The 22,646-nt window shown below is 36.8% G+C and overlaps 1 protein-coding gene across 1 annotated transcript in view; it reads right to left on the bottom strand.

The window, feature by feature from the left end:
- MORC1 (MORC family CW-type zinc finger 1) overlaps positions 1–22,646 on the bottom strand; it is a 183,569-nt gene that overhangs the window by 100,215 nt on the left and 60,708 nt on the right. Inside the window, 5 exon segments of the mRNA XM_017870879.1 lie at positions 11,741–11,895; positions 14,060–14,203; positions 16,488–16,552; positions 18,651–18,721; positions 19,553–19,632. Of these exon segments, the coding sequence (XP_017726368.1) occupies positions 11,741–11,895; positions 14,060–14,203; positions 16,488–16,552; positions 18,651–18,721; positions 19,553–19,632 (515 nt within the window).

Raw genomic sequence — 22,646 nt, forward strand, 5'->3', positions numbered from 1 at the left:
GGTGTGTGTATGTATAACGGAGTATTATTCACCCTTAAAACTGAAGGCAATTTAACATATGCTATAACATGGATGAACTTTGAGGACACTGTGCTAAGTGAAATAAGCCAGTCACAAAAGGATAAATACTTTATTGTTCCACTTACATGAGGTACTTAGAGTAGTCAAAATCATAGAGACAGAAAGTAGAAGGGTGGTTGTCAGAGGATGGAAAAGCAGGGAATTGGGAGCTATTGTTTCATGCTTATAGCGTTTTAGTTGTGCAAGATGAAAAGAGTTTTAGAGATGGATGGTGGTAACAGCTGTACAGCATTTAAATGTCTTTAATGTTACTGAGCTGTACACTTAAAAGTGGTTAAGATGGTAAATTTCATGTTATACGTATTTCATCACAATGGAAAAAAAAAAAAACCACTAAAGAGTCCTGCAGAAATTTAAGTTTGCTGTTGTCATGTATTTTTCCTCTCTTTAAAAGTTACTTCTCCATGAGCACTGCACTTTTCCAAAGGAGGAAGTGTGCTTTATAATTCTGCATGTCTTCAACATGTAGTTCAGCATCCTGCACCTAACAAGCACTCAACCAATGTTGCTGCTATTCTTGACAAAATGCCTCATTAATATGTTGTCTGAAATAAAATGAAAGTGGAATAATGTCTCTTCCAAAAAACATTAACCAAAATATTTCTATCCACCTATGAAAAGAGCCATGCAGATAACCCCAAATTTATTAACTCCAAAATTATGTATTATTTTAACATGCTCACGATAGGTTGATTAAAGAATTCAGTTTACTACTACAAAGAGTAGATGGCTGAAAGCACACAGCTAATTTTCAAAATTACAAAAGAGTACATATCTTAAGACTTTTGTATGAAGAGCTAATAAGCTCATTAAATTAATAGGATAATCTGGAATTAATGCACACAGAATTAAAGTCTCAATTTCTAGAAGAAGTATCTGTGAGAAAAAAACTGAAAGGTTAATTTACTGCCGGCTATGTATGGAGTACTTTATTCAGTAGATTCCTAATGTTAATCTAATGAATTGTTCAGGAGCTTCTTTAAACCAAGCACCTGGGGGAAAAAAAAAGGGAAATACTTGTAATTCCAAAACTTTGGGCAGCTGAGTCGGGCGGATCACGAGGTCAGGAGATCAAGACCATCCTGGCTAACATGGTGAAACTCCGTCTCTACTAAAAATACCAAAAAATTAGCCGGACATGGTGGCGGGTTCCTGTAGTCCCAGCTACTTGGGATGCTGAGGCAGGAGAATGACGTGAACCCGGGAGGCGGAGCTTGCAGTGAGCTGAGATCACGCCACTGCACACCAGCCCGGGCGACAGAGCGAGACTCTTGTCTAGGGAAAAAAAAGGGGGGGGGGGAAATGCTGCAATTACTAAAATTTGTCAAAACCAGTAACTACAAGAGCAGCTGACACATATTTTGCCTTTTAAAAATAAGAGAAATGTGTGGGGCGAGGTGGCTCATGCCTGTAATTCCAGCACTTTGGGAGGCTGAGGTGGGCGGATCATTCAAGGTCAGGAGTTCAAGACCAGCCTGACCAACATGGTGAAACTCCATCTCTACTAAAACACAAAAAATTAGCCGGGTGTGGTGGCGGGCATCTGTAATCCCAGCTACTTGGGAGGCTGAGGCAGGAGAATTGCTTGAACCCAGGAGGTGGAGATTGCAGTGAGCCGAATGAGATTCTGTCTCAAAAAAAAAAAAAAGAGAGAGAGAAATACAACATCCTCTTAGATGTCAGTTTTGTATCTGTTCATAGAACGTACAATGACATCCAGGGAATCAATTAGCCTAGGAGAGACTCAATCAAATTCAATAGTAAACTACCACAGCAAAGCTTTGATGGTCTCCATCAAAATAAGGAGGCCTGAAACAGTTTATAAACTCAAAGCACCAGAAAAATGGTATACCTGGAGAATGTTAAATCAGTTCCTGCTTTCAGGTGGTTCTGTATCTAAACAGATGATTATATTCCAAAGATCTCCTGAGATAGAAATTTCATACCTTTTCTCAGGGAACTGTTAAATCTCTTCCTCCTCTGTTGAATACCGTCCTGTTTGTCATTACCCCTCTCATTTAAAGCTAAGGTAACAGCCAGGCATCAGACCCGTCCTAATCTGGTCCAAGGTGGGATCGCTTATCATCTTTGTTCTTAATGAAAGCTCTGGATTAGGGATGGCAAACTGGTTTCAATGGATAATGTCAACTCCAATCAGTTGGTAATGATGCTTGATACACTCTTGAGAAGAACCATTAGGCCAACTGCTGCTTATCAGGAAGAATTGCCGTGATGACTTAGTGTGTGGTACACGGGTAATGAGAGAGCCCCAACATAATCGAGGCCTATTTGCTATCCCTGTTTGTTTTTCACTTCCCAAGGTGGTCTACTTGAAGTGAAAAAAAGCAAGGCAAGATATAGTCAGTGGTGGTGAAGATGCTACAGTCCTTCTTCCCTTTCTCTTGGCTCCTGGGTATGGTGGCATGTAGTTGTGCTAGTCTCATGTTATGAGTCCAGTCAGTGGCAAAAGTTATGTGGCAGCTGCTATCAGAACACTTTCACTTCCCTACTCTACTGTAAGCACAGTACGCTCCCCTGCAAAATTCCAGTAGTCTGCAGCTGGTCCAATTCACTCCAAATGTCAACTTCCTCATTTAACAAGGCCAAGTAGCATCATTTTCTCTAGTTTCGTATCACTGGTTACCCACCTTCTCAAGTGTGAGGATCTCCACATGCTGCAAGAAACTTTTAGAACCCACACCCTCAACCTAAGAAAATATATGACAAAAAATAAACAAATTATGAATTTAATAACACTTTGAGTAATTTTATATTTTACTACCCACAACTACATCTCTATACATTTGAAAATCTATAGCATATAGATGTATGAGGCATAACACCATCTTAGACAATTATTGGTAGACTTAGGAATTCGTGGACTCCCTGGTATACTCTAAGATCCCCTAGGGCATTTTGGCTCCCGATTGGGAACCACATGATTCTGTGCATGGAGACTAGAAGGGAGACGGCTAGAGGCCTCATTATGGCAAATCTTAAAAAACACTGGGGAAAATTATGTTTCTTCTGGTTCTTTGTTCAGGAAGAAATAAATTTGACCTTCTTTTTTTAGGTTATATTTTTACTTAGTCATTGTCACTGCTCTCCTTTGGATACATTTCAGTTTCCCTCTAAAATGTGGAAATCAAAGCTAGACATAAAAATCAAATCTAAAGTGTATTCCTAAGGAATTCTGTGTTATCATGGGCAATTGCCTAGTCAGCTTTGTATGTCTCCCCAATACCTGAGTTAGACTACCTTTCTACCAGAACTCTCCTTACTCAAGATGTATGTGAAGATTACTGACTAACCTAATGTTCCTAAAAGCTTAAAGATCCATATTTGATTTTTATTAATACAATGTATGCTTAATTCTGGCTACATTATTTTATTTTTCATGGATTAGAGAAATATTTTACAATAAACTTTATTGTGTATATTTCAAGTATACAACATGCGTTATAGGATACATACAGATAGTAAAAGGGTTACTACAGTGAAATAAGTTAATATCTCCATCTCACATAGTTACCCATTTTTCTTGTTTTTGTGGCAAGAGGAGCTAAAACCTACTCACTTACTGTAAGTCCCATATACAGTACCTCTTTCTACTTCAAAGATGCATTGTGAGCTGCTTTATTAGAGTGAAATGAACCATTTAGCAAACTGTGAACTTCGTAAGCAAGTGTTTAAAACATGATTTTCAAAGACATTCCTTACCACTGTGTTTAAAGCCATAATGCAAAGGGTTTACGTGTACACGTTTAAAAGATGAATCTCAGCATGTTACTTCAAAGATGCATTGTGAGCTGCTTTATTACAGGGAAGTGAACCGTTTACCAAACCATAAACTCCCATATACAGTACAACTGTATTACCTACAGTCCTCATATTGTACATCGGTTTCTGACTGCAGTTTTAAATTCAGAGTCATTCAATATAACTTACTCTTCTTAAGCAGGCTGATGAGGAGAGTTTTGAGGTCTTCTTTTAGGTATGGCAGGGAAAATCAAACTATAAGAATCAAATTTCATTGAATTCCAGAAAGAATAAGGGTCTTAGACATTTTATTTGCAATATGGGTGAGATCCTTGGAGATATTTTAGCAAAAAAACTTCATTGTAGCTGTAAAAAATGTCATTATCATGATAATACAGGTAAAGTCAGAAAGAAAAGGAAGCATAAGTGCTGTCAATGGTAATAATTTCAATTACCAGCTGAAAGCAATGTAAATGAATTAAATCCAAGAATGTGGTTTTTTTTTTCCAACAGTCAATTTGATGAACCCTTGAACCATCTTTTTATTTGCTGGGAGCAGACATGAAGTAATGATTTTAAACAGAGTGTATATTTATGTCATGTAAATCAATTAGGCAAAATGTCTGTATCATATTTTAATCTTTTAATTGTCTCTTATTCTTTTCACACCAAGCTTTTATCCAAAGCAATTTTTTAGCAGTATAGAGTTCAGTTGCTTCTGTTAAACAGTAAAAATACCAACATGGGTAACCAAGTAGTAGATGAAAGACAGTTTTTCCTTATAGAAGTATTAGAGCTGATGAAGAAAATATAATATAATTAGAATACAATTTTTTGAACTCCTAAGGAATCTGAGCATTGATCACTAATTGCTAATATCATTAAAAGAGAGACAATCAGCCTCCCAGTGGAAGAACACACTACCACCTATGAAACATCTTGACAAAAAAGACACATCTAAATGGGCAAGCTGCTAGTCTACCAATTTAAATAAAAATGAACAGAATGGAAGAACCTGTTGAACTACTTACTCCTAGTAACGCAGTGAGCAAAATCTAGACTGTGTGATAACTATAAGACCACCAATCTGGTTTTCTTACAAATAAGGAAGAACAGAAAGGAGGGGAGTGGAAGAGGGAGAGAGTGATAGAGAAAGAATCTTGCAGTTTATGACAGGAGATAATTAGAAATATGAACAACAGACTGGATATTTTATTATATTAAGAAGGTAGTAACTTTTAGGTAATGATATTTGTACTGTGACTTTAAACAGTACTTACGTTTAGAATAAATGCTAAAATACTTATGGATGTAATTATACAGGGTCTGGGACTGCCTTCATAATCCAGTTGTCAGGGAACAGTTGGGCTACAGATGAAACCAGTTCACCTACAAGTTGATCACTGAGGCTGGTTGATGGGTTTACAGAGTTTCATTATAAAATTCTCTTTAATTCTAATTTTGAAATCTCCCATATGTATTAGTTTGCTAGGGCTGCCATGACAAAATACCACAGACTGGGCGGCTTATACAACAGAAGTTTATTTATTTTCTCACTATTCTGGAGGCTGGAAGTCCAAGATCAAGGTATTGGCAGGCTTGGTTTCTTCTGGGGCTTCCCTACTTTGCTTCCAGATGGTCACCTTCTCCCTGTGACCTCACACACTTTTTGATTTGTGTGCACCTATCCCTGGTATGTCTCTTTGTGTCTGAATTTCCTGTTCTTATGAGGACGCCAGTCAGACTGCATTAGGGCCCACCCTAACAACTCTATTTTAGCTTAACTATTTCTTTAAAGGCCCTATCTCCAAATACAGCCTGAGCTACTGGGAGCTAGGGCTTCAACTTATGAATTTGAAAGGAATACAATTCAGCCCATAACACCATAATAAATTTTAAAATAATATAAAATATGTTGATAATATTTTAAATAAAACAGGATGTATACATAAAATCCTTAACTTCAAAACTGAATTAAAAAGATATGAACTGTTTCTGAGACTACATCTTCAAATAAACTTGTCTCATATTCTCACCTTTTAATATTTGCCTCCTCACTCGATGTGTATCCTTAGCAAAGTTGTTATATTCATTTTCCTGGTAGTCCCTTTCTGAGATCTTAGAGACTAAATTGCATCATATGGAAAACAAAATTCTGTGGTGAGCAACTAGCTATATCCAGGCACTACAGCACTGTCTACGTTTTAAAGAAAATATTCATGTAACAAATATTATTTCTCACTTTCAAAATTATGCACAAACTTGGGAATTGACAAGGGTTAGGCGATAGCACAATCAGGAAAACATGTCCCAAGGTACCCACTTTTATCTCAGTGGAGATCACTGGTAGAGGGTCAGGGTGTCTGATTTTCCTGTCCTACGCAACTGGGTTTACGTGAAGCCATACAGAAAATACTAGCCAGACTTTACATAAATCTGGGAATATAACACATTAGTTAGAAGTTAGCATTAGATTCCAAAAAAAAGGTCATTACAACCTGAGAGAATGAGGCCTAATAAGGTGACATACTTTACTAGGGTTAAATGTATGATTTTACACTAGGGCTCAAAACCACTTACTGGAAAAAATAAGAAAAGAGAGGTATGGCTTTACAAGAACACCTATTAATGTTTTTGTTAAAAACTTTAACTGGTAATGAGGACACTGAGAGTCAATAATGTGTTTACTGAGAGTTCACATATTATTAGGTGTACCAGTAAGATTCCAACAACTCGAAAGAAAGATGAGGATCCCATTTCAGTCAAGGCTGTTCAGGTTTCATCTGGCATATTTTGTTTCTAGGTAATACACTTTAAAATATAATGCTAGGATGGTAAATATATTTAATACCATGTCAAATGAAGAATAATTGCTATTCTTGAACTTGGAAACATTAGTCAAGATTAAACAAAGACTGAAGACAGACATAATCTTGTCTTCAAATACCTGGGGGGCTGCCATTTAGAAAAGCTTTAGGCCTCCCCTCCTTGGCCCCAAACAGGAAGAACTCAGTAAACCCAGCTAACCCCTCCCCATCCCTTAGGAAACATCACTTCCTCGGGGAGGCCTTCCCTGGCCTACAGACTGTGGGCTCCTGGCCACTGGCTTCTGCAGTTTTCATTCTTCTCTGTTGGGCACTAATCCTATTTCTAATTGTCAAATCGTGTTAGCTTGTGTCTTAGTCCATTCGGTTGCTTATAACAAAATACTATAGACTAAGTGGCTTATAAATAACACGCTTATTTCTCAGTTCTGGAGACTGGGAAGTCCGAGATCAAGGCACTGCCAGATTCTGAGGCTGGTGAGGGCTTGCTTCCTGGTTCTGAGATGACTGTCTCTCACTTGAACATCGCATGGAGAAGGGGGTGAGGGGTCTCTCTTGGACCTCCTTTATAAATACACTAATGCCAGTCATGAAGGCTCTGCTCTCATGACCTCATCACCCCGCTAAAGTCCCAGTTGCTAATACCATCATCCTGGGGGTCAGATTTTCAACATTTGAATTTGTAAGGGAGACACAAACATTCGGACCATAGCACCACCCTAGACTGTAAGTTCTCAGAGAAGACAGACCATGTCTGATTTGCTGGTCCTAGAACACTGGTGCCTAGCATAGTAGAATGAAAGAATCCATGAGACATGGATTTGGATTTAATATGAACATCTATGTATTTTTTAATAGTGTTGTGTAAATTCATGGGCTGCCTTAAGAGGGAGCAGTTTTCCTTTCACGGGTGGCCCGCATTCAGGCTTAAAATGGCAGCGAGAGTGAGGGGATTAAAAGTGACTGGGCTAAATGAATTTTACCCTCTTTGCCAACTGAAGAACTAGGATTTGAATTCTTCTGCGAAACATCAGCTCAATTCTGATCCATTTTGGAAAAGTTTAGTAATACATTTTTCATAATTGCTCCTGTTCAAACCCAAATTTCATTTAATGTTTCTCCCCACTTTTTATTTCTCCTTCTCTCCCTACTCCCCAAAGCTGATGATTAATATTTCCATTTTATTATGAGGATATATAAAGCTTCAGAAAACATAGTGGCAGACAGTGAGGTGAGGTCAGACTTAGAAACGAGGAAAATATTTCTGAGATTCTTAGCATCAGCTGGGCTGAAAGTAAATGTAGATTTGATAAATGACACAAAAAAAGACTCAAAAAGTAAAAATAAAAGTGAACCCTCCCACTAATTAGTGAAAATTCTCAAAGTGGGGGATAAGGAAGGAGACCTCTACTACTCCTGCTGCCCTCCTCCCCCCACCTTACCTAGTTCACAAGACAGGAGGAAAGAGAGAAAGCAAAATGTTAGAAACAAACAAAAGTAAGATAAATAGCCAGACAACCTTGGCACCACCACCCGGCATTACCTCTCCACTTCTCTTTTTGCCTATTCGATTTTACAAGGACCCAGTTTTCCCTAAAACACATCAGACTTTCAGCAAATATAAAGACTGCATCTTTTTTTCACAAGGCCAAAAAAAAAAAAAAAAAAATCTACCTAAATACTTTTCATTAAAATGTGTGCCCTGTAATACTGGTTTTCAGATAGTCAAATATTACATAACTTTGGTTATTCCTGTGGGAGTTAATAAGCAAAGACCTTGAAGGTCAATCTCCTTACAAATTACTGAAACTACCAATTCTGACCTTGATTACTTGATTTAGTTTGATAAAGAAGTTTGAGGATGAAATGAAACATATGAACAAATACACATGCCTGCTATCCTTCCTCTAGTCTCTATCTTCCTTCTAGAGAAACATCTTTTGTGACAGTATCCTCTAGACCTCTACCAATTCATAGATAATTATGGAATCATGAAAACAATATGTTATCAACCAATAATAATAAAAATACAAATATATTTATTGTAAACTCTATTACATCTGTTGAAAAGGTTAAGAAACAGGTAGATAGAAGCAATTAGGTAGAAGACTGAGAAACAATTAGATAAGGCCAGGGAATTAGGTAAGCAGTGGGGGCTAGTAAATGATACCCTGTACCTGGGAGTACAACTGTTGGGAGGGAACCCACACACCAAGCAAAGGGGCTTCAAGAGAGCTCCACCCACAAAGAGGACTAAGTATGACTCTCCCGAGTGTGACATAGATGGAAATAACTTTTACAACCTTTAAATCTAATGCCTACCTCTTTCTGAAGACTTAATTCCTTCTTCTAAAGATGAAGACAAGGAAGGGATTACAGGGAAGACAAAAGGAGTATGGGGAGGTTCATGATTTTCAAATGCTTAATGTTTTCCTTTTGTACCATGTCATACTAGCAGTTAAAGACCAGAGAGTAGATGTTTGACTTAAACCTCACTATGTTTATGTTGATATTTATATCTTTACACGTTTTCTACAGCTTTAAGCAAACCCTGCCAAACAACGTAATCATTCTCATGTTTAGCATAACTTCAGACATGTCTCTGAAAAACAAAAAAATACACATGAAAAAAGATATGCCTATCCCAGGAAAAATTACATAGGTATACTCTTCAGAACAGTGTTTCTCAAATTTGATTGTGAATATAAATCACCGGGAGATCTTGTAAAAATGCAGATTTTAATTCAGTGGGTCTCAGGTGGGGCCTGGGACTCTGCATTTCTAACAAACTCCAGGTGATGTTGATAATAATGGTGCACAGAACACACTCTGAGTATATTTTAGACCATGACATGAAAACCCAGATTCGGCAAGAAATCTGTCCCCTCAATCTCATTCCCCCTTTCATAATTTCCCACTGAGTTCCTACACTTTTCCCTGTTTTGCTGGTGAGAAAGTTTTAGGTACAGCTGGATGGATACAAATGAAAAGAAAATATTCTAAAATTACAACTTCAAGTGAAGATTTTAAGTTGACTCAAGGGAATAGACATATTTTTAATGTGCATGAATTATACATACTTCATCCAAATCATTGAATACAGGATATCCTATTTCTTGACATAAATGGAGCCCTATGTCTGTATAACTTAAAAGTAAGTGTATTTACAGACAACCTATAGAATGGGAGAAAATATTCACAAACCATTCCTCTGACAAAGGTCTAGTACCCAGAATCGACAAGGAACTTAAAGAAATTAGCAGGCAAAAGACAACCCCATGAAAAAGTGAGCAAAGAACACAAATACTTCTCAGAAGAAGACATACATGCAGCCAACAAACATGAAAAAAAATGGTCCACATCACAAATCACCAGGGAAATGCAAATCAAAACCACAATGAGATACCATCCCACACCTGTAAGAATGGATTTTGTTAAAAAGTAAAAAAAAAAAAAAATGTTGGCCAGGCTGTGGAGAGACAGGGACACTTACACACTGTTGCTGGGAATGTAAATTCGTCCAGCCACTATGGAAAGCAGTTTGGAGATTTCTTTAAAAACTAAGATTTCAACTATCATTCAACCCAGCAATCCTACTACTGGGTATATATACTCAAAGAAAAATCAGTTGTTCTACCAAAAGGACACACGCATCCACACGTATGTTCATTACAGTGTTATTTCCAATAGCAAAGACACAGAATCAACCCAGGTGTCCATCAACAGTGGACTGGATAAAGAAAATGTGGCACACACATACCATGGAATACTACACAGCCATAAAAAAGAATGAAATTGTGTCCTCTGCAGCAACATGGATGCAGCTAGAGGCCCTTATCCTAAGCAAACTAATGCAGAAAAAGAAAACCAAATACCACGTGTTCTCACTTATAAGTGGGAGCTAAACACTGGGTAAACAGAAACATAAAGATGGGAATAACAGACACTGAGGAATATAAAAGGGGAGAGAAAGGGAGACAAGGGCTGAAAAACTACCTATTGGGTACTATGCTCAATACCAGGGTGACAAGTTTAGTCATATCCCAAACCTCAGCATCACACAATATACCTCTGTAATGATCTTGCACATGTACACCTTGATTCTAAAATGTATGTTGAAAAACAAAAAGAAGTTTAATTAATGCACAGCACACCATCTCATTGTTCAGGTGTCTCTGGGGAGTGAGGTGATCAAAATAAATCACATTTTTCAGATAACTAAAGTTTATCTTTTTAAGTTTCCAGATCTATTGATTTTAGAAATTTTTAATTGAAATCTTCCTGGAATTAACATACTCAAGAATTTTTAACTATACAAAACAAAGTTTAACGTATCTGCCTGGGCGTAGTGGCTCAGGCTTGTAATCCCAGCACTTTGGGAGGCTGAGGCAGGTGGATCACGAGGTCAGGAGTTCAAGAACAGCCTGGCCAAGATGGTGAACCCCTGTCTCTACTAAAAATACAAAAATTAACCGGGTGTGGTGGCAGGTGCCTGTGATTCCAGTCACTTGGGAGGCTGAGGCAGAGAATTACTTGAACCAGGGAGGCAGAGATTGCAGCGAGCCGAGATTGCAACACTGTACTCCAGCCTGGGCAACAGAACAAGACTCCATCTCAGGAAAAAAAAAAAAAAAAAGTTTAACATATCTACAGTTACCCAGGGTCAGTAGTTTTTACTCTATGGTATGACATAACATACGAGCTACTAAGGTCTGCATGGGACTATGTGCTCTCACACAGTGGAGTCCCAGCGCCCAGAGCAGGGTTTCTCAGTCTATTTGGAGCTATCCTCTGTTTCCTTCCTCCATGGTCAGCTGCCACCTCACTCTGTTCTCTGATTGCCATTCCCTTGTAATTTCTAATCTGCTGCTTTGTTTTTCACGATAGTTTGGGAAAGATTCTGAAATGGGCTCCCTTCTCACTCCTTCCTTCTCACTCCTGTTTTTAAAGCAGGAGCTCCCTTTCAGAGTTTTCAGTTGCTGGTAATCTGAATTCAGATAATCATGTCAGCTTAAAGAAATCACAGAAAGTAATCCCTCTGTAAGTATCTCCTACTATGACTATTGAATACTCACTGATGCCGGTGTCCTTACAGTACTGGACCAAGTACTGTCCCATGACTTTTAGTAGATGATTATACTCTTGGACATTGAGAAATTCCTGTTTATTATGGGATGGTTCCATGACCTCCAAGGGTATATTAACAATTCCAACCACGCCTGCGCCAAGTCTGAGAAAATATATGCATATTTAAATTTTGAAAATTTGGCTAAAGAAAAAAATCAAATATATTCTGGTCATTTGAAATCTTTTTTTTTTTTTCCAAAATAAATTGATTCTGTTGGTCTGGACCATGTCAAAGTTTAACAAGTTATCTAATGACGTTATCATAAATCTGTGGGGATCCCAACATGTTTGGTACCATAATAAAAAAATCACTTTAGTACAATGTTACTGAGTTAATATGACTCGTTTTACAAACCTATCACCTTACATGGAGAGTGAGGGTGGCTGGGAAGGCAAAGCCTTTTGACATTAAAAACCATGGTGCCTTACTGCAATAAACTGGCATAATCTTCTAAATGACAGTGGCCAGAGAACCACTTTCTTTCTCTGCATTTCATCTATCAGATTGGATTTCTCCTCTCCATTGCAGAGGTCCTCGGGGTGCTAAGTGAATTCTATGAAGGAATCACAGAGTTGGCTTATCCCAGAGGGTAATGAGTATCTCACTGTAAATCTGCTTAGTGACATAACCTGCTTTGGGAAAGAGTATACAATTGTCTAAGCCTTTAGGCTGCCTTTTGTATGGCACATGTGTTAAAGCCTCACAATTTGGGGTCCCTGCCTATCGTGTTTTTCTACCACTTCACTCTTCCACCTTGCTTTCCTTTCACTGTTCATTCTCTAAGTCTAAATTTGGGCTTCATTCTTCTAGAAGGCCTAAATTGACTTCCCCAGTTTGCTTTACTGTCCCTCCTAAATACTCTTTTTGCACTGGATGCTCACCTCTAACATAATATTCATTCATTCATTCAAGCTCAGCACCTAGCCCTGTTCCAGGAACTAAGAATATGGTGAGAACCAGAAGTATAGATTCCCTTTGGCTTTGAAGTTTCTCTTTTACAGAAGGGTGGCAGGCATGAAGCTAATAAACAGACAAGTATACAAGATCATTTCAGATGGTGATAAGTGGGGTGAGTAACATAATGCAGGTGCTGTGATATGTGAAGAGTGACAGGTGGGGGGAAGGGAAGGGACCAGTTTTAATAAGACAGTCAAGGAAGACCTTCCTGTGGAAAATACTTCAGGCTCATGGCTGAATGGCATGTTAGGGCCCGCGGTAAGAACATCTGAGGACAGAAGGTTCAAGGCCGAGGAATGGCATGTCCCAAGGTCTCAATGCAGAAATGAGCTTAGGAGGTCTGAGGAACAGGAAATGCAGAGAGGGTAGGGTATTAGTAGAGGGTGAGGTCCCACAACCAGTTAGAGGCCAGATAACTGGAAGCCCATGGCAAGCAGTTCTGAGTGCACTGGGATTTAAGCAAGAAATCCAACTAATCTAGGTTTTATAAGATAATTCTTGTTATTTTCACACAATATAAAAATATGCATTTATATGCTTGTCCCTTTCACTTGATTATACATTCCTTAGCAAAAGGGCCATTTATCAGCAGAGCTTAGTATAGTGCCTGGCATACAACACTGCACTATAGGTGCTTATTAAACAAACAATGAATGAATTGCTAATTCCTTGAGAGTGAAGAAGCAAGATAGTAAATGCTCCCTGACCCTTTCTACTGGTCATGATTATTTTGTCTGATCCTGTCCTTTTGTGTGTGTCTCTTCAGGACTCTACATCATTGATGAAAGCAGCTTGAGAAGTTTCAGACCATTGCGAAAGCATGAGAATGTATTACTCTAAAATCCAAATAGGCTAGAGAGTTTCAGTAACATATGATCATGCAGGTAACTGGCATGAACTCATACACGTAGGGGCTGCACAAAATGTTAATAGGGTTGCTTTACAAGACTATGGATTTTTCTTTTCTTTCTCTTCTAAAATTTATCTAATATGCTTGTATTATTTTTAAATTGGTAAAGCATTAAAACTTTAAGCCAAAGAGGTGGCACAAGGAATGGCCCCACATCAAGTTGCTCAATCAATGCATTGAAAAAAATTTCCCAAAGTGTGATTTTTCCTTACAGCATACATGCAGATTCACTGATATTATAAATGAGGCAGATTAATGCCTGCATATCGACAGGAAGGGTGAATAGAGACTATGACACTTGCTCCCACTGTGATTAGTCACTCATCTCACTCCACAGACAGCATCTTACTGTAACCTCCCTCTCTCTGCTTATACCTCTGAAAGGAAAAACATACTTACAAGGACTTCAGTTTCAACTGTGAGCCCACTTTTTCATGCATTTTGATCAAACGGTTATTACTGTAAATGAACATTCCAGCTTGGCTTCGGTTTTCCACGTTCACTCCATAGAACAGGGAGAGTGTTTTGGCTTTCTTTAATTCTCTAGAGTTAGATTTAGAAAGTTTAAAAAGTTGTTTATTAAATAAACATATATAGTTTATGAAACTGCTAATAATTAAACTAGAAGGTTAACGTCAAAGGTATATATCCAAATATTTTGCAAAATCTGGTAGGCACACTCATTTGTCTCTGTATAGCCAAGTATTCTGCATAAACATGATGCCAGTAACTATGCCAGTCAAACAAAAGCATTCACTGATTCAAAAACACGTCTGCCAATTTAAATTGACAAGAACTAGAAAATGCTAAAAGAGTTGTGAAACATTAACTGGTCTTATCGGTACATTGCAGCATTTTTTACAAAATGATGACTTGGCTATTTTAAATTTTAAGTATTTCTAACAGTAGGTGTGATTTCTAAATTTCAGCATCTTCTCAAGTCTCCAGATATCTGACATAGACTGGAATGCACCAAAAGATATTCTCTGGCTTCCTCTTAACCTTTTCCAAAATTTAAGGTAAATAAGTTACTATCATAAAGCAAGTTTACAAGGGCAACAGATATGAGCTCCTGTTTTTCTGACTGACCTTCTATATTACGTTTTGTGTGAGTTTTCTATTAAAAGTATAAAATAGAAATTGAAAAATACCACAATGTGATAAAAACAGTTATGGTAAGGAGTTGTGATATAAACATCTGTAATATCAGAGGCTGCTAGAAGCTACGAAAATGCCTGGATGTGAGAGGCAGACTTGGTTTCAGATACAAGCTTGTCTTTGTAATAACCATGGTTGTACCTCTTAAACTTTGTCTCATTTGAAAAATGGGACTAATACCTGCCTAGCCACTTGTGATGTTATAAGAACTAAAAGAAATAATGTTAAATATAAGCCTGGAACAGATTAAGCACATAACAATCGTTATTTTCTTTACCCAATCAAGGATGACAACAAAAATAATTCTCCTGCACTCACCCTGTAGCTCCCCTCTCTCTACAAACTTGGTCTTTTGTTTTATGACCATGTGCTATTACATTTGACATAATATACTTACTGGACTAATTAAATGTGTCTATCATTAAAGAACAATTATAAAGTTCTATCAGTCCTTCCATGTGGATATGATATATATAGAACACAAGATATGAGTTAATATACTATATATTTATTAAACATATGTATATCTAAAGTCAAACATATAGGAATCAAACTTTTTCTCAAAAATCACTACTCAGTAATGAGATCCCAACTATTCAACAAAAGTACTGACTGTATAAGGGATACCTAAATAGGGTATTGCAGTATATGACATAGTCACTCTATAATATTAAATGATATACTGATATTCTTCGATTAAAAAACCCAGCATTTGACCATTAAAACAAGTTCATGGCAACTGGCATTATTATTAATAAAGTGTTGATTGGTCAGTTTTCAAACATTTCACTGTATGAACTATCTCATACAGTGAACTTGTTTCAAGAAGATTTTTATTTCTAAAGCCTTAGGGCTTCGTTTTAAATTACAATTTCTATGACATTTATTTAAATTTTCTGGTAAATGCATAAGTAACATTTCACATTGATTTATTGTGATAAATGCAAAAGTGACATTTAAAATTTAAGTTTTGAGGAAAGTTATGGTTGGATGTCAGTGCATGGTTCACGAAAAATAATGTTAAGAACTAATCATACTTCCCTTAAAAATAGTTTCACAAAGGTATCACAGCTTTCAAAGTCCGATCTTAGGTGGGCAGCAGTGATTATTTTCAGTTTAACTTGTTTAGCATTTGAGTTAGACAGCAAGTTAATCTTACAAATGTAAATATCTGGTTTTGCTAACATATCCTTGCTATTTTTATTTTAGCGATATATAAGCAATACATTCACGTGAAACATTACTTCCTATCTTAAATTTTAAGCTACTAGACAAAGGGAAGCAACTGGAACCAATTCTCTAGAATTTAAATGGCAAATGACACAGAGGCAAAGTGAGTTATCAGCTGATCCTCCAGGCAGTTCACTCCCTCATCCAGACATCTTCATCTAGCCCAAACAATTAAATGCTGAACTAATTTTTTCACTTTTTTTGGAAGTTTTAACATTACGTAGACACACACGTGTACGTGTAAATATATACTTTATCAAGGTTTTACATTGCTTATCTTGGTTTTGGGACCTTGACTATATTAGATTTCAGATTATAAGATGTCACAAGCTGAAAAAAAAAATTGTCACAATAACCACTAAATCTACCTACTTAGAAACCAGAATTTGTTTTAACACAGTACAGAGGATTCCTGCAAACAAAAAACCTTATGTCTCACCTTTGTTTCTCTCTAAGATTCTTTTGCTTTGCTTCTACATCTTCCAAAGCTCTCTGTAATACATCCTGGAGAAGTGCATTGGTTAGGAGAGAACACAATGCCACTGAATTAACAAAAAGCATGTTGATATTATCCTATTACTCAAATGTTTCAAGGGTAACAATAGCTATTACCTAATGCAATTCTACCATCGTAGATTCTCAATACTTGATAAATTATTCAGTTTCAACACCTTAGAAGATAAACCAAATCTTAACCCACTATTCTCTTTTGTACATATTCAGATTATCCTCTCTGCCTTTTAGAGAAAGAAACTTTATTCTCCATAATGGCACAAAGTCTTTGACAAAAACTACATGAAAACTTGGGTGAGTTATTTAGTGTACCCAGGTTCTGACTTTTGTTTGTGAGAACAATAAATGCTCAATTATGTGACCACTAAGTGTTTTTGCAGGAAAAAAAAGATAATTGAGAAATTTGGTTAGTAGCCAGCAGAAAATATATTCTTCATATCGAATTCTGGATACCTCTAATATTTCTCAAACTTTCCCTTTATAGGATACCCCATGCCCAGTTATCTTTCTTATTAACACTTTTGATTTGATATACCAACTCATTCACTACTCTAAATCTGGTATGCTCCCTCTAACCAAGCAGAAGAGAAATAATTCATGGTTGTTCTCAGGCATCAGAATAGCCTCATGCTTCATCCTCCTGAGGTGAAAGGTGGGTATCTCTTTTGATGTATGGTACATCACTGAATGAACACTATTTTCACTGAATTTCCAGTAAAAGAAACTGGAAAATGGTTGGCAAGTATTCCATTTAAAATTCATCTGCCCAGAAGAATTTAAGAGCTCAAAAGTTCAGGTCATTCTGCTTTGCTCTCTTCTCTGCCTTAAAGAAACCGGACTGCATCAGATCAACAAAGCAAATTGGTCAAGGACTTCCCTACCCTGCCTGCCCTCAGAGCACAGAGCAGAGGCAGGGAGAAGAAATAGCAGGAGGCAAAAAGGAAGCAAGGTCCTGACCCATTAGTCTTTCTCTGGACTCTCAAACATACAAAGCAAAGGGAAATGATTTCTTAAAAACAAAATTTTAAAAAGCTTAAACTATTAAAAATCAATAATCAATAACAATAAGATAGGTTTACCTTTAATTTAAAAAATGAAAAGAAAAAACTAAGAGAAATTGGGGCAAGCCATGGAGAGAATTAGCTTTGGGGCATTACCACGAACTACTCTTTGATGTCATCCCTTACTCAAGACCTTAGATACGAAAGATCTTTATCAGACACAGCCTTGGTCCTGGAAAGTTAAATGGCAAAATCACTGAAAGGATTCATACATTCAGTCTGTAGAAGAGGATGAAGAGAAGGTGAAGTAAGGCATTTTACCTCCATATTCCTACTTATCTTTTGCATGTAAGCAAATAAATACGTTGCTTAATGATTCACCATCGTTTAAAGCTTCACACCATATTTTTGGTAAGAGTTAGCAAACTTACAATACATGTCTTGCAGCAATATTCTATTTCTCTTAGTTGCAATGCATTATAATTAATAACAATAGTTCTTTTTAACTTATCTTACTCATGGGCATATTGTAAGAATTACAAAGAATGTTTATGAACTGTGTGGAGCAACTCATAATAAAAGAGCTTTGGAAGCTGGAAGCATTGTTATTAATATTCATAATTACAGTATATAATTCCTAGCACTAGCAGGAAGGATTGCTTATTATACCTTTCCTTGCTTTCCCCATTTATTTAGGTCCACAGGGAGCTATAATTTGAATAGATATTTTCAAGGAGACTTGATAGGCCAGTTTTTTCTTCTGCTGGCTTTTCATTATTTTTTCCCTTTCTCCTGTTACTTTCCTTTCTATTTTAAAGAAATTGCTTGTGATGCTCTTCCCCATTTCAAATTCACCCCATGTTCTGTTCATCTTTTGTCTCTGCCTCAGCCTTGCCCCCACTTGCTGAGTTTCCTCTCCTTTCTCTGCACTCATCTATTCTGTTGACCTGAGTTAAAATCAACTTAATCTTCTCAGCTTATCTGTGCTTAAAAGTTTAGGAAGTAGATGATAAGAGACAACTATGCACAGGAAAAAGCAAATGACACAATTTGCCATTTAATAAGACTACTCTCTTTACATGTCATACCTTGGCAGAAGATAAAGAGGTTGCGTCACACTGGTTTATTTTGATTTGTGCTTCTTTCAATATGAATTCAGCTGGAAGTATAAGCCGAATAGTTATAATATAGCAAAATTATTTCAAGCAATTTTAAGTGAGTATTTTCCATACATATAGCATGACCAGTGAAAAATGGCGTACAGACCATGATCTCAGAAAACCCTATGTTCCTCTTATAACTTTTACACATTTTATATCTTCCTTCTATTGGGCTTTCATTTAGGTACGACAATTTATAGGACATAAATATACAAATATAAATTCAAAAGTCATAAATGAGTTTTTAGCTGACAGAAAATGCTTTAAAATCCACAAAATATAGATGTAGAGCTACTACTCACTCCCAGATACTGGGGAATAGAGCTTTGTTCCTGCAATAGGATGAGTGAATATGTAGAACATCCTTCTGAAAGTAGATGCAATGCAGGGATCTAAAATGACCTAACACAGTGCTATGACAAGCAGGGTTTCTTATTTTATTTTTTAAAATAGAGACACAGTCTCACTATGTTGCCCAGGCTGGTCTTGAACTCTTGGCCTCAAGTGATTCTCCCACCTTATCCTCCCAAAGTGCCTGAATTATAGGTGTGAACCACCATGTCAAGACAGACAAACAAGGTTTCTGACAAATATCAATCTAGTTTGAAGTGTGTTCAGGATCATACTTACAATAATAAATAATATCATGAGTAAACAAACTCAGAGATGGAAAGAATGTGTTTTGAAGTTCCACAGAGACAGAAACTACAATTAATTAATTGTAGTAGCTCCTACAATGCCTGGAGCAATGTATGTCTCAGAATCAGTGCACAATTAAGATTTGCTGAGTGACTGAACAACAATGATGTAGGCTACAGGTAATCGCATACCAATCTTTACTGCTTCTTCTGCCTTTTTAACTTCATTTTTTAATGCTCCTTTAAAAGAAGATGTGACATAAAGATACTTTCTGAAAAGAAAGAAAAAAGAACATAATCAAGTCAGACTATCATTTTAAAGTACATAAGACAATATTCTTTAGTAAGACTATATGCTCCAGAGATACACAATTATTAAGAAAGATTCATCGAGTGAGTTGCATCCAGCTAGTAAATTAGCAAACTTTATACCTAAGCGAAATTCCTTGCCTTTCACTACTTAGAAATGTTGCTTTTGTAAGGAGACTTCATGAGAGCGATAAGAAAATCTGCCCACACAAATGTTCACTTAGACATCTAAAATAGGATAATTTTCTTTAAAAAATTTTATGAAGTTGTTACCTTATCAAAGTTTCTGGTTAATATGCATAGCCCACTTACTCAGATTATCATTAACACTGGATAAACTACTTATCCTAGTCCCAAAACAATTATCTCTAACTGCGATGCTCAGAAACACACATTCATGTATCATTTTAAATTACCAAAAGCACATTTTCTACTTTATTGATTGAGAAACCCGTTTTCATGGTCCATTGTTTTAGTGATCGCAAAGATGCTCTAGAACAATAAAGGAAAAAATATATACATGTATATATCCATAAACTCAAAGAGAACAAAGCATAGGTGAGAAAAGCTCTACAGAACCTGAGGTTCTCTGAATACAGTTGAAAGTATGTGCATCTGTTACAGAAAATTCCCCAAACTGGGCTTTAAAACATTGGTTTAAATCATCATAGAGAGAAAAATTCTAGAATATTTGGTTTGAGAATGCTCAAAGCTCTGTAAACTCTAAATGTACATCAATAAGAAAACAGCTAAATAAATCATAGTGCTATGCAATATATTTAACAATGACAAAGTCTCCAAGATATAACTGTAAGAGAAAATAACAAGTTGTACATAATTTTATGTTTAAAAAAATCTGTATGTGCATGCATGCATGTGCACATATACATAACTGTGTAGAAAACAATCTGGAAAGATATTTATTAAACTTCTAACAGAGGCTCTCCTTTAGGGAACATTACAGATTGCTATAGCACAGAATGAATGACAAGTGGTAAAAAGGGCTTTTGGTTATTTGATTTTTCCCCCATATCTAATTCTGTATTGTATAAATTTTATTAATTTTACTACTTTTATGAGGAAAATAGAACCCTTCTCCATCAAGAGAAATAAAAGTATGAAGAAACACTATGCACCTTTCAAGGCTTTGTGCTGAAGAAGTATGGAACATAACTTAATACAGCATTTTGGGTGACTGGTTTGATCAGAACAACTTGCAGAAATTTAAACTTTCATTGACTTTAATTTTCGCACTTAAAACATTTGTTCAAAATACTCCGGCCAATATCAAATACAGTATTTTAAAATTTAAGTTGAAAAAGAACAGACTTCAAGTAAAGAAAACTACAGTTCTGAACTTTTATTAACACAGAAAAAAATTAGCCCCCAGTTGTAAATCATAACTACATTGTAGTATTCAATCATAATTCTTTCTTTTAAGTTATAAGGGTTTACCTCGTTTAATTATATTGTAAAAATAATTCTAATCCTTAATTATTCTTTACAACATGTAATTAGGCAGGATCAATAATTTTCTGGTTCATGTAATATTGATAGGTAGAGATGTGGATGTCCAACAGACCTCCCAAATTTAGTATGTCCACTATGATATGAAGAGAAGTCCATCCACCATTCCTCCTAACCTCTACATTTGCACCTCCCCTATCATTCCCAAGATTTTGTTCAGGATAAAAATTTAGAAGGCCTTCTGGACTCCTCAATTTCTCTCCACCCCATATCCAATTCATTGGCAAGACTTGTTGGCTCTATCTTCACAACATATCTGTAATCCAGACACTTTTCATCCCTTCCACCATTACCACCTGAGCTCAAGCTCATTTCTCTCCTAGAATACAGTAATAGTATCTCTCCTACCTCAACTTCCCTCCTTTCTTCTTATCCCATGAAATCAGTTCTCCACTCAACAGCTAGAATAATCTTTTAAAAACGTAGATCAAGTAATGCCACTCCTCTGCTCAAGTTATTCCATTCTCAATACAGCCACCTCTTCGTGTCATGTTGCTTCAGGCCTTACCTGATCTGCCCAATCTATTTCAATCTGTTTTCTGTGTTCTAGCTAGACTAGCCTTTGATTGCTGTCTTTGCACTTACTGTCCCCTTCTTCTGGAACCATCTTCCCACAAAATTATTGCATAACTCACTGTGCTACCCACCATCCAAGATGTCTCCTGTGTTTTTTTCCTCCTGGTATTAATGCCTATGTGTGGTGCCCCCACCGCAACACTAAATCTAGCCTGACCTGTGGCACGGCAAAAGTGATGATGGTCTGTCACTTTTGAAGATGGGTTCTAAAAGGTTGCAAATTCTACTTTGTTCTCTTGAATTGCTCACTCTGATAGAAGTCAACCATTATGTCATGAAAATACTCAGGTGGACCTGTGCAATGGACCTTTGTTAAGAGGAACCAACTTGCCCCAAAAGACACACACACTCATATGTTTATTGCCACATTATTCACAATGGCAAAGACACGGAATCAATCTAGGTGCCCATCAATGTTGGATTGGATTTTTTAAAAAGTGGTACATATACACTATAGCATACTACACAGCCATAAAAAAAGAATAAAATCATGTCCTTTGCAGTGACATAAATGCAGTGGAGACCATAATCTTAAGTGAATTAACACAGAAACAGTAAAACAAGTACCTCATAATCTCATTTATAAGTGGGAGCTAAACACTGAGCACACATGGACATAAACATGGGAACAACAGACACTGGGGAATACAAGACAGGGGAGGAGGGAGGCAGGGATGGGGGTATGGGTAGAAATCATCCCTATTGGGTACCATGCTCATTAGCTGGGTGACAGGATCCATACCCCAAACCTCAGCATCACACAATATACCCATGTAATAAACCTGCACATGCACCTTCTGTATCTAGATAAAAGTTGAAATTTTTAAAAAAAGAATTACCTGATATTTTATCATCCATTTTAATTTACATGTCG

Source organism: Rhinopithecus bieti, unplaced genomic scaffold, assembly GCF_001698545.2.
Source record: "Rhinopithecus bieti isolate Rb0 unplaced genomic scaffold, ASM169854v2 scaffold_5478, whole genome shotgun sequence".
Taxonomy (NCBI): Eukaryota; Metazoa; Chordata; class Mammalia; order Primates; family Cercopithecidae; genus Rhinopithecus; species Rhinopithecus bieti.